General features: G+C 38.0%; 1 protein-coding gene across 3 annotated transcripts in view; it reads left to right on the top strand.

Moving 5' to 3' along the window:
- POLA1 (DNA polymerase alpha 1, catalytic subunit) overlaps window positions 1–13,259 on the top strand; it is a 292,398-nt gene that overhangs the window by 37,090 nt on the left and 242,049 nt on the right. For 2 of the 3 annotated variants that reach the window (XM_082375477.1, XM_082375478.1), the window contains exons 17-23: window positions 2,291–2,352; window positions 3,827–3,916; window positions 5,853–5,969; window positions 7,198–7,373; window positions 9,494–9,623; window positions 10,116–10,235; window positions 11,711–11,810. In XM_082375477.1, coding sequence (XP_082231603.1) covers window positions 2,291–2,352; window positions 3,827–3,916; window positions 5,853–5,969; window positions 7,198–7,373; window positions 9,494–9,623; window positions 10,116–10,235; window positions 11,711–11,810 — 795 coding nt within the window. The remainder of the gene's footprint in view (window positions 1–2,290; window positions 2,353–3,826; window positions 3,917–5,852; window positions 5,970–7,197; window positions 7,374–9,493; window positions 9,624–10,115; window positions 10,236–11,710; window positions 11,811–13,259) is intronic. The other variant, XM_082375479.1, reaches the window with a different exon arrangement.

The following is a 13,259-nucleotide window of genomic DNA, read 5'->3' on the forward strand; positions in this document are numbered from 1 at the left end:
GGAAAGACTTAAATATCTTCCATTCTGACTTAGATGGATAGCAAATGTTTCATCAAAGCAACTTTAACAGTTGTAGGAACTTAGGGTTCTGTACTTGGGTATTCTTTTTTTTAGATTTAATCTTCTAAACTTTTAAAAAATTGAGGTATAATTGACATGTAACATTGTATGACTTTCAGGTATACAACATAATGATGCCATATTTGTATATGTAGCAAAATGATCACCACAATAAGTCTAGTTAACATCCATCACCATAGTTACAAACTTTTCTTTTCTTGTGATGAGAAGTTTTAAGATATTCTCTCTTAGCAACTTTCAAATATGCAGTACAGGGTTATTAAGTGTAGTCACCATGCTGTACATTACATACCCAAGGCTTATTTGTTTTATAACTAGAAGTTTGTACCTTTTTACCCCCTTCACCCATTTCGTGCACCGCCCCCGCAATCACCGTCTGTTGTCTGTATCTGTGAGCTCATTTTTTTCATTTTCTTTTCTGTTTTTTTTATTCCACATGTAAGTGAGATCATACTGTATTTGTCTTTCTCTGCCTTATTTCTCTTAGCATAATGCCCTCTAGATCCATCTTTGTTATCGCAAATGGCGAGTTACTGTTTTCGAGTTACTGTTTTCATTTTCTTCAGATAAATACCCAGAAATGGAATTGCTGGATTATATGGTTCTATTTTTAAATTTTTGAGGAAATTCCATGACTGTTCCATGACTGTACCAGTTTACATTCTCACCAACTGTGCTCAAGGTTTCCCTTTTCTCTCCATCCTCTCCAACCAACACTTTTTATCTCTTCTCTTTTTGATAATAACCATTCTAGCAGGTGTGGGTAATATCTCATTGTGGTTTTGCATTTCTCTGATGATTTGTGATGTTCAGTACCCTTTCCTGTACCTGGTGGCCTTCTGTATGTCTTTAGAAAAATGTCTGTTCAGCTCCTCTGCCCATTTTTTAATCAGGTTGTTTGTTTTTATTGTATGAATTAAAATATATATATATGTTGGATATTAATGCTTTATCAGATATATGGTTTGCAAATATTTTCTCCCATTCAGTAGGTTGCCTTTTCATTTTGTTGATGGTTTCCTTTGCTGTGCAGAACTTTATACTTTGGTGTAGTCCCACTTGTTTATTTTTGCTTTTGATGCCTTTGGTTTTGGCGTCAAATCCAAAAAGTCATTGCCAAGACTGATGTCAAGGAGCTTACTGCCTATGTCTTCTTCTAGGAGTTGTTTTTCTTTTTTTTCTTTTTCTTGGGGGGCGGGGGGCGTGCCATACGGCATGCAGGATCTTAGTTCCTGACCAGGGATTGGACCCGTGCCCCCTGCACTGAGAGCATGGAGTCTTAACCACTGGACCACCGGGAAGTCCCTCTTCTAGGAGTTTTATGGTTTCTGATCTTATGTTCAGGTTTGTTTTTTTTTTTAAATAAATTTATTTTTATTTATTTATTTATCGTTGGCTGTGTTGGGTCTTCGTTGCTGCGTGCGGGCTTTCTCTAGTTGCGGCGAGTGGGGGCTACTCTTTGTTGCGGTGCACGCACTTCTCATTGCGGTGGCTTCTCTTGTTGCAGAGCACGGGCTCTAGGCGTGCGGCTTCAGTAGTTGTGGCATGTGGGCTCAGTAGTTGTGGCTCACGGACTCTAGAGCACAGGCTCAGTAGTTGCGGCACATGGGCTTTGTTGCTCTGCGGCATGTGGGATCTTCCTGGACCAGGGCTCGAACCCGTGTCCCCTGCATTGGCAGGCATATTCTTAACCACTGCGCCACCAGTATGTTCACGTTTTTAATCCATTTTGAGTTAGTTTTTTGTGTATGGTGTAAGATAATGGTCCAGTTTTATTCTTCTGCGTGTGGTTGTCCAGTTTTCCCAACATCATTTTTTGTAGAGACTCTCCTTTCTCCATTGTATATTCTTGGTTCCTTTGTCATAAATTAATCGACCATGTTATGTATGGGTTTATTTCTGGGCTCTCTGTATGTCTGTTTTTATGCCAACATCATACCGTTTTGATTACTGTAGCTTTGTAATATAGTTTGAAATCAGGGAGTGTGATGCCTCCTGCTTTGTTCTTTTTCAAGATTGCCCTGGCTCTTCAGGGTCTTTTGTGGTTCCATATGAATTTTAGGATATGTAGTTTGTTTTGGCAACTATTTAGAGATCAAGGGGAATTTATTTATATTTAAGATGGTTTCCATTCAGAAACTTGCAGTGTATGTGTACTTGAATTGGACTAAGATGGGTGTTGGAATCTTTATTTTCTTCCTTTTTACAGTTGTGTCTAAACCAAAGGATTGTATTTTTCCATATGATTTTAAAGAAGGCATTAAGGAAAAGGTAAAGAACTCACTGTTTATTCCTTTTAAATATGAAATATGTATTTGTTTAAAAAGAGAAAAGGAGAATGCTGTGGATTAGTAGAAATACGCTATTTATATGTTAATTTATTAGATCTATTCTTGTTAGATTGGACTGTGGCATTAACCCATTAAAAATGTATTAGAAGTTTAAAACTAGAAACGTTATTTAACAATGTTTAAATGTTTCACCACCTGGAAATAATGGGATTCGACACTTATATTAATAGATGGGTGGTCTCAAACTCTCCTTCAGATAACTTAATTGGAAGCTTTTCCAAAATTGCATGATCACATGATTACTGTTTTGGGAAAGTACTGGCTAAAGCCCACCCCACCCCCACCCCGCTAACTTGAAGGAAGTCAAGAGAAGTTGAGAATGCTGTGGATATTAAAGGTGACATATATTGGGAAGGTTGATGAGGGCTGGCTATAATTGATCAGTGATCTCTAAACTCCCAGTATACTCCATGAAGAAGTTTTCACGAGTCCTTAATAAAAATGGGGGTGGGGAGTAGTATAATGTGAGTTTTTCATAAAAGTAAACGTATTTATTATGAAGAATTTTATTTTTGGAGAGTATGTTTTTTCTTTTATGAAATGCCTGGGTTGGTAAATGTGTAGGTTTAAAAAATTTTTTTTAATGTCTTCACTTGCCAGAATTAAAAGTTAGCAACCTTATCAGGTTCCACTTACTTTAAGTTGGTTTGAGAAGTCCAGTAGTCTGGGGGTACTATTGGATCAGGCTATTATTTGTGAAGTGCCCTGAATTAGTAAGTAAAATGACCTTGGAAAATTCCATTAGAGTCAAACTGATATTTTTTAAACCTGAGCTAGTTGTAGAAAACATAGCCATCAACTTCATTTTAAGAGTCTTAATAAGAGTGGATCTTTTGAATACCTGATTTATATTGAGTAATCCAAGTGGACGCCTTTTGTGTGTAGATAGGTTAGGTTTTATTTAAGACACTTAACTTAATTCTTACATGTATGTTTGTTTTTAGTCTAGTTTCTTATTTATGGGTTTTTACAACACTATTTGGGATTAGTTTATACAGTCCTTGGGACCTCTTTATTTGTTAAATACATAAACAACAAAGTCTACCAGGGATTATATAGGAAAGTAAGTAATGTTTTTGATAGGTACTCTGATTCAGATGCTATAAAATGTGTCCAGATACACAAGTGTGTCCCTATGGAGGGACATTTCTGCACTCGATAGTGCTCAGCGCTTAAAATTTTACTTCATTCACATGCTTATTACTTGAATGAGCTCCTCAGAGATTTTGTGCAACTATTACTGTGAAATCTAGAATCAGGAATTTCATTGCTGCATTTAATTTTGAAATGGATGGTTTCTTTTAACCCTAAGAAATCTTATCCTGCTTGAACAAGGAGCCAAGGTGTAGTAGTTGAGAGTAAAGATAAGTGACTGGTATGTTTTTATCTAACAGAATGTGAAGGTTGAGGTTGCTGCAACAGAAAGAACACTGCTAGGTTTTTTCCTTGCAAAAATTCACAAAATTGATCCTGATATCATTGTGGTGAGTAGATGTTTGACCATGTTGTGGGGAAGATCTTCATTCCATAGTTCTTTTCAGTGTGACTTGACTGGTACTTTTTGAGCAGTGGAGAATCTTTTCAGAGTGAAGTAACCCTGTGGACTGGTGGGAATTGCTATACTTTCTCCTAACAGAAAGGAGAAAAAACCCCAACCTACTACAAGATACTTTTTTTTTTCCCCTCTAATAGAAAAGCAACTCATGAATTACTGTTGAAGTTTAGGATACTCCTGTTATTTACAGTTAGAGAGCAGCCCAGAAGTAAGTCAACTCATGTCAACTGTTAATAGCTCTAAAATTTTGGCTTAGTGGCCCAGCAGTATAATGTCACAGGAGTGAATTCCCTTGGTTTGGTGCGTATCCCCAAAGCGTAAGTATTTTAATTTTATGAGCTCAGTGGATCTCTGACATATTCCTTTGGGAGCTCGTGGCTAGGAGTCTTTTTTTCTCTTGATGACTGAATATGCTCCTACTAAATAGTAAGAGGTAATAATTCATTGAGTTGTCTTTGCCACAGTTCCGAAGAGTCCTAAAGCAACATTTTGCTTTGTGTTTCCTCTAGCCTTCCTTAGTTTGTAGACTCCTATCAAGGAGTTCTTCCTTTTGTCTTTTTTCTGGGTTAACGGACCAATCAAATTATTTTGTGCTTTTGGGTTTTTTGGAGGGAAGTAGCATATAAATACCTATATTTTAAGTGTAATATCGGTAATTTGGTTACATTGAAGCCTTGTGAAAAATGTTTGCCGTATATTTCTGTGTTCGTTTTTGCTCTTGGACACCTCTCTGGAAGATGGTGTAGCCAAAGTACTGAGAGCCTGTAAGTTGTTACCAGTGTCTCTGCACCCACTTCCCTTACAGTATTTCAGGAGCCATCTTGAAAGTGCTGGGAAGATTCTATCCACAGTGCCCTCCTGTGGTGCTCTGGCTCAGCACCAGGCCCTCACCCAATCTCCACTAGTAGTCTCTCTCTTGGACCCCAACGAGATATCTTGGAGTCTAGGGTAGCTGGCCTGCTCTAGGGTGTAAGAGCCAAGACTTTGTGAGAAATCCAAACGGAAATAAGAGAGAATCCTGACATGGGTTTGAGTCCCTAATCCCAGGCATGATAATTTGGAAATGAGACTTCCTCATGTCCTTTGGGTCTCTTAGTTTAATAGACAAACTTGCCATAAATATATAGTGGTATATATTTTTAATTAAAATTAGTGACAAGTAAATCTGTTTATTAATTTATTTTAAACTTCATCTAGTTTAACTTACTAGAATAAACATAATTCACATGATGGGAATTATCATTACAGACATGGAAAATTTGGTAATATTTTTGAGATTTTTTTACTCGGGATAGTTTTGTTTCCATGTTTTTAGCAAATTTCTTATTTGAAGTATGGAGTGATAGTATATGTTTATTTAGTTGCACATTGATTAAGAGTCTAAATCAGTAGTGTTTGAACTCAGTTCTTTAGGAAGAAACTAAATGCACTTCCTCCGTTTTCTAAGAAGTCTATGTAAACTGTCACGCAACATAGCTGGGTTCTTGGTTTTTTTAAGGAAGTAAGATGAAATTGTTTGAATACAGCTTTTACTGATCACCTAAAAAGTATGGGACATTAAAATTTGCATGAGACTGTGAAGCATGAGTTGCAAATTAAAAGACATCATATGAACTTTGCATCAATTAGGATAAAATAAAGTTTATTCCAGCAATCTGCTTAGCAGCCTTGTTAATGTCAAGGCTAATGAATGCTGCTGATGAATAAATTCCTGAAGAAGAGAGGACCCCAATCGGAGGTAAGCTCATGATGCCTTCAATTAGAGACCAGAAAAAGAAAGGGCAAAGAAATTCTATGCATATGAAGATAAATCCTCTAATTTGCGTTTCTTATAATGTTATTGGCTGCCTTCTTTTTCTGACTAGGGTCATAATATTTATGGGTTTGAACTGGAAGTGCTACTGCAGAGAATTAATGTGTGCAAAGTTCCTTACTGGTCCAAGATAGGTCGGCTGAAGCGATCCAACATGCCAAAGCTTGGGGTAATAATAATTTTCAAAATCTTAACTTCTCTGTTTGGCTTCTTTATATGAAGTAGCTACCAGGGGGTACACTGTGCTTCTTTGACTAGGAATCTGTTGCCTTATGATAGGACATTTTAACTTTGGCACTAAGCACCTTTTCCTTTCAATTCAGCATTTTATTGGTAAAAACCACTGGTAGTTTTAAAAATCAGCTCTTAGAATCTAGAGACCAGCACATGTTTGTTAGCTCCACTTGGGCATCCCTAAGAGCAGAGTTGCGGGTTCTCCTTAAGGAAGGAGATGGGAAGGAGGAACGGGGGTTGGGGGAGGGGAGCAGACACAGAGTATGTAAGAAGGCAACGGGCAGCATGCCTTCTGTGTTCATTCTCTCTCACAGCAGCTCCAGGTTTATTGCACATTCTCACAGGGGTGGCAGAACTTGTTCAAGATCTTAGAGCTAGTAAAGGGAAGAACTAAAATTTTGAGCCCAGGCCCCGTCTGACTCTTGTAAAGCTTGTCACTTCTCATTCTACCTGCTTGCTTCACTGAAGGGAGGTTGAGGTGGTTTTGGATGAAGCACCTTCATTTCCTAAACCTGACAGTGCTCAGCGCTTGAAATCTTATTTTAGTTAAAGCCTATCAGTAAAACGGCATGCTGCCTCATCAGAGAACTTAGGACTCTGTACCTTTATAATGCTCTCCAGAGGATTCTGCTGCTACAGTTTGGAGTTGGGGGCCAGTGCTCTTGCTCCTTTTCCTATTCATATCTTTATGGCGATAGAGTTGTTATTAACACTTCATCCAAACACTTGCTTTGCTAACTCCTTACCCCCTTCAGGGTTCTTTATATGGCATCTTCTCAGTGAGGTCTATGTGATCACCGTATTTAAGATGTAGTCCCCCCAAATTCCTTGTTCCCCTCACCCTGTTCTATTTTCTCTTTTCCATGTACTTAATGATCTCCTAAAACTGTATAATTTCTTTTTTTTTTATTGTATATTTCAGTTGAGATCAGGAATCTTTTCTGTTTTGCTCACCGCTGTATCCCTATATTCTGAGTGCCTGGAACAGTGTCAGATATGTAGTCAGTGTTCAAAAATATTTGATTGATGACTGAATGAATGCATGAATGGAAGAATGAGAGTTTCATCATTATAATTTTGGGGCTAGCCTCAAAGCAAGTTAGAATGAAATGTTCTCAGTGTCTGTTCTTCCATGGGATTTGCTTTTTGTCCTCCCCTTGTAGGGCAGGAGTGGATTTGGTGAAAGAAATGCTACCTGTGGCCGAATGATCTGTGATGTGGAAATTTCAGCAAAGGAATTGATTCGTTGTAAAAGCTACCATTTGTCTGAACTTGTTCAACAGATTCTGAAAACTGAAAGGGTTGTAATCCCAATGGAAAATGTACGAAATATGTACAGGTATGATCCTGCATGCTTCAGAATTTGTCTGTCTTGAAATTAACAACAGCAAGACACCAGAATCATCCTTAGGCTGGAGGGACAGGAGCCTGTGGTGTTATGAAGGGGAAATTGTCTCTCTTCATGTCAGCATCACCATCTCCATTACTTGAGTAATTTGAATTATTTTGCTTTTTGAATTATTCTAATTTTATCATAATATCTCCCTCATTTAACACCATCTTGATGCTTCCTGAGAGCAGTTTGGAAATTGATGTGATATTTAGGTTTCTGCCCTTAATTCATTAATTCAGAAATTAATGCAAATATTTTAGAAATATAAAATCTGAGAAGTCATTCAATTATTTGGAGATATTGCTGATTATTTCTTTTTTCCAGCCTTGTTGAGGTCAAATTGACAAATAAAAATTGTATTTTATTTAAGGTACAACTTGATGTTTGATATACATTGTGAAATAATCCTCACAATCAAGCTAATTAACCTATTCATCACCTCACACGATCACTATTTTTTTCTTTTCTTTTCTTTTTTTTTTGTTTTTTTATTTGTGGTGAGGACACTTTAGATTTACCCCTCTTAGGAGATTTCAAGTATACGATACAGTATTGTTAACTGTAGCCACGTTGCTGTACATTAGATTTCCAGAACTTACTCATTTTGCGTAACAGAAACTTTGTGCTTGATTATTTCTTAAAATTTCTCCTACCCCTCTGGCCACTTCTCGTTCTTTTCTGCCTGTTCCTCCCAAGTCCTCAGACTGCTTCTCTTTCTGACTGTGCTCCCTCCCTGGGTGATCTCGTTGAGTCGCAGGAATTTCAATACCACATGGGTGCCGATGCCTCCCGCCAGCATATCCTCAGCTTAGACCTCTCTTCCCTGAATTCCAGACTCATGTCTCCACCTGCCTGTTCTACTTGATGTCTGACATGAACCTCCAACTCAGCTTGTTCCAAAACTGAGCTCCTGACCTTCTCCTCTAGGTTCCTCTTATTTTTCCAGTATCGCTGGAAACCTCCAAAGTCATCCTCAGCCCAGAACCTCTGAGGCGTCTATGATTCCTCTCTCTGACATCTTATGTTCCATGCATCGGGAAATCCTGTCAGCTCCATCTTCAAAATATGTCTCTATCTGACCACTTCTTTTCCCCTCTGTTGGACCCACCCTGGTCCAAGCCACCAACCTCTTTCTTCTGGGTCACTGGGTCTTTCTTGTATTAGCCTCCTCACTGGTCTCCTTGCTTTTGCCCTTGACTCCTTGCTGTCTGTTCTCAACCCAGGAACCAGAGTCACCGTGCTAAAGTTAGATATGGCACTCTGCTTACAATCTCCTAATGACTTTCTGTTTCATGCAGAGTAAAAACCAAAGTACATATTTCGATTTACAAGGTCCTATACAATGGGTCTCTCTGCCGTTAGCTCTGTCCTTATCTTCTACTTTTCTCCATCATTCTCTCTGTTGCAGCCATTGGTCTCCTTCTTGGTACTAGAACTGCCAGATTTATGCTCAGCTCAGGGCCTTTGAATGTGCTGTTTTGTCTGCCTGGAACGTTCTTCTCTCAGAGATAACCCATCCACAAGGATTGCTCTCTCACCTCCTGCAGGTTTTTATTCTCAGTGAACTCTTTCTCAGTTCCCTAACTAAAATTTGTCTGTGCTCCTGACATTTAATATTCCCTTTGCTTCTTAGTTTTTCTTCTTAACGCTTAGTGTTGTATAACATATCACATATTAAATTTTTAATTTATATTCTGTCTCCCCCATGAGGACAGGAATTTTTGTCTGTTTTGGTCACAGCCAGCATCTAGAACAATGCCTGGCACGGAGTGGGTATGTAATACGTATTTAATGGATGGATGAATGAAAGAATTTAGGGAGTTTTCAGATTGTATCTTTGTGGGATTTTTTGTGTGTTTTAGAGAAGGGCATTGATTGGGACCAATGGTATGAATGAATTCCTCATTTCATACTGACCTTATTTTAAATTGTTTCCAAAGCCGAGGTGCCGTTGCTCTGAAGTTAACTTATACCAAAAATTTTTTGTGATAGTTTATGAAGTTATGATTATAATCATTGTTTCTTTTAATTACTTGATTCTGTTTCATTCTTTCTTTTCTGTACAGTGACTCTTCTCAGCTGTTGTACCTGTTGGAACACACCTGGAAAGATGCCAGGTTCATTCTGCAGATCATGTGTGAGCTAAATGTTCTTCCATTAGCATTGCAGATCACTAACATCGCTGGGAACATTATGGTAAATTTAACATAGAAAGGGGGAAAAAGCATTTCCTGTTGGATCCAGTGTTTTCTGGGGGTAGTTGTTATATGATAATGAGTCTAAATGCATGCTTATAAAATAAGTAACTTGTATTCTGAAAGCTGGGCTTCTTTTGTAAAATGAAGAACTGCTTGGGAGAAGGGGAGGAAAGCCAGGTGCAGTATGTTGAAATTTGGACGAACATAAGGATCATCTCTGACATCTGGATGTGTCTGATTTGTGGAATGGTCCATTTGGGAGTAAAGAAATAGCCCAAGTTGTCAGTATTTTAAGCTCTTTGTCTCCTTTTAACCATAATGCTTAAAGAAACTGCTAGAAATAATTTAGCACCTTTTTTTTTTTAAAGCAGCCCTTGTTATGATGAGTGATTTTTGAAGGAGGTGCTATGATTAAATCTAGCAACTCGAAGTTGCTTTTGTTTATTCTGGTTTTGAGCTCAAGTTTTTTAAAAAAAATTCTATTTAACAGTCTAGGACGCTGATGGGTGGACGATCCGAGCGTAATGAGTTCTTGTTGCTTCATGCATTTTATGAAAACAACTATATTGTGCCTGACAAGCAGATTTTCAGAAAGCCTCAGCAAAAACCGGTGGGTCCAAAATTGTATAGTGTTTTGCTTTTTCTTATCCCCTCCTTTTATTATCTAGGTAGCTGTTTTTTGGGGTTTTTTTTGTGCTGTGATAGTATCTGCTCCCCAAATAATTAATTCCCTGTAGAAACTGTGTCACATTTGTTCTGTTGTTTTTGTGTGGTCATTTCCTTCTTTACGTTTCTCTATACAGATAAAAATTATTTGTGAAATATGAAATTCTTTGAGGGAGGCATTAGGCCTCTCTGATGGGTGACCATACCTGGAAAGTGTTTTGCCTCGTTAGCCCTACCCAAACTTAGATGCAAGTTGAACCATTTATTTCCTTGAACCCATAAGCCTTTATTTTTGTGTTGCATTGTTTCATTTTTATATTCTAGTAGGATTAAGGTCACTACAATCAGGTTTCTGAAGTGGCCTCCATCACACTGGAAGTAAAACTTAGCTACTGTTTTATCAGCACTGATAGTAATTGATTCAGAATGGGAGTTTAATGTTAAAATGACTCAGGTTCTTATATTTGCTTGTTTTATGCACATTATCAAAATTAGTAAAGGAAGTATTAACTTATAGGAGTTTGATGTCTGCTGAGGTATTGAATGTTGGCTATTAATAAACTACTTGGGAAAGAATTTTCACTATATGGACATACTTATTTTAAGGTATCCATATTAATAATGAGAATAATGATAATATCTATATAAAATATTTTGTGTTTTTACATCATGAATGTTAGAGTAATGAATTTAAGAGGACTCTTAGAATCTCAAATTTTACATAATATGAATAGTTGAATTTTTAGTGTCCATTGATTTTATTTTAAAAAATTTATTTATGTGTTTATTATTGTCTGCGTTGGGTCTTCGTTGCTGCACGCGGGCTTTCTCTAGTTGCGGCAAGCAGGGGCTACTCTTCATTGTGGTGCATGGGCTTCTCATTGCGGTGGCTTCTGTTATTGCAGAGCACGGGCTGTAGGTGTGCAAGCTTCAGTAGTTGTGGTGCGTGGGCTTCAGTACTTGTGGCTCATGGGCTCTAGAGCGCAGGCCCAGTAGTTGTGGTGCACGGGCTTCGTCGCTCCATGGCATGTGGGATCTTCCTGGACCAGGGCTCGAACCCGTGTCCCCTGCATTGGCAGGCGGATTCTATTCTTAACCACTGCACCACCAGGGAAGCCCTGTCCATTGATTTTAAAATGTGAAGTTCTGTGAATTCAAAAATATTTTAAAGTAGAATTTGCATACTTATCAACTCAGATATTGTGTTTGTTTCGGTAACTACCATGCTTGGCATTCATTAGGATTCATGAAAATATTACAATAACTGTCTTTCCTCAGAGGTAGGACCACTAACTAAAAGTAAAGAATGTTAGATAGAACTGTGTACTGCAGTTGGAAAGGTCGGGGCGGGGATCATAAACCTTCTAAATTGGTCCATTAGTTGCTGGCTGGTGAAGTTATCTTTCCATTTGATATTAGGGGGATGAAGATGAAGACATTGATGGAGATACCAGTAAATACAAAAAAGGACGTAAGAAGGCAGCTTATTCTGGAGGCTTGGTATTGGACCCCAAAGTTGGTAAGGCAACGCAGCGGCTCAGTTTGCCTCTTATGCTAAGGAACTTAATGCAGAGCCAGGCTTGAGAAACTAGAAGGCCTGAGTTGTGTTTTGTAGGTTAGCGAATAGGTTTCATAATGACCTTATTTTCTTATGTTCATGCGAAAATCTTGTTTGCCAGTCTAACATGGAATTAATGTGAATCTTTTGTGTTTTTTTTGCTGTATTCCAAGAAAGCTTTATTTATGGACATAGAAATTTAAATTTTGTATAATTTTCACGTATCATTGAAATAGTCTTTAAAAATTTTTTTTGACCATTTAAAGATATAAAACACTATTCTTAGCTCATGAGTGGTACAAAAAGGGGGTAGATTGGAGGATTTGCTCTGTGCAGTTTGCCAACCTATTTGTCCTGTGGTAGGAGCGCCTCTGTCTCCTCCCATCTACTCTTGGGCTCCGCCTCTGCCCAGCGTGCGAGGGCCAGTGCAATTGGACAGCAAAGTTAAAGTACAGGCAGTAACTACCAAATTGAACTTTAACAAGAGAGTAATTGTTTCCTGTAATCATGAATGGCAAAGAAGATGTTTCGTGGTAAACAGAGATAGAAAAGATTAAAAAATTTTTTTTAAATCATCTTAACCATTTTTAAGTGTAGTTCAGTAGTGTTGTTAACTGTATTCACATTGTTGTGCAGAAATGAATGTCAGTTTTATCAAGTAACTTGAACTCTGAGTAGGAGACATTTTTGACAAAAGTGATTTTATTGTGAGTTGTAATGAGACAGATCACTCGTCCTTTGGTGTTAGATAGATCTGGCCTTGAATTCTGGCTGTGTGCTCTTGGGCTGCCTGTTTTAGCGTCTGTAAGCCTCAGTTTCCTTTTCTTTAAAATGACAGCAAGAAAAATACCACACAGAGATTTAAGGAATAATAGTACCAGACACAGAGTAAGCTATCAATATATGCTTGCTGTTGTTATTATTGTCTTAATTGTGGACATTTATTTTTATTCAGTTTCTTCTCAAGGTGAAGATAACTCTTTATAAATGTCCTAGAGAAATATAGTAGCTTTCTGTTCACCCTTTCCAAGTGAAAAGGGTGGATCGTTCCACTGCTGACATTTATTTGTACATCTCTTGTCTGATCTTAGCAGTTTGTGTACAGGTAAATGGGCTGCCTGTTTTATTCCCTGAAGGTGTGATTGTAAAAAAAATGTACAACCACTCACTGGTATAGCTCATGAAACATTTGGGGAGTGGGGGTGTGGAGGGTAGGTGGGAAGGAATGCTTTCTTGAAGGAGAATTTAACAGCGTTTTTTGGAAATGGATATGGCACTTGTCTAAAGTAATTGATATGGGAAGGTGTTTGCCTATAATAATGGCATACTTTGGCGACTGCTGGGGTTTCAAGGCGAGACAGGATCTCTTCTTTCCTTTTCTTTTGTGACCTGACTTTTCACTCTAATCCA

This window comes from Balaenoptera borealis (assembly GCF_965194805.1).
Source record: "Balaenoptera borealis genome assembly, chromosome: X".
NCBI classification, from domain to species: Eukaryota; Metazoa; Chordata; class Mammalia; order Artiodactyla; family Balaenopteridae; genus Balaenoptera; species Balaenoptera borealis.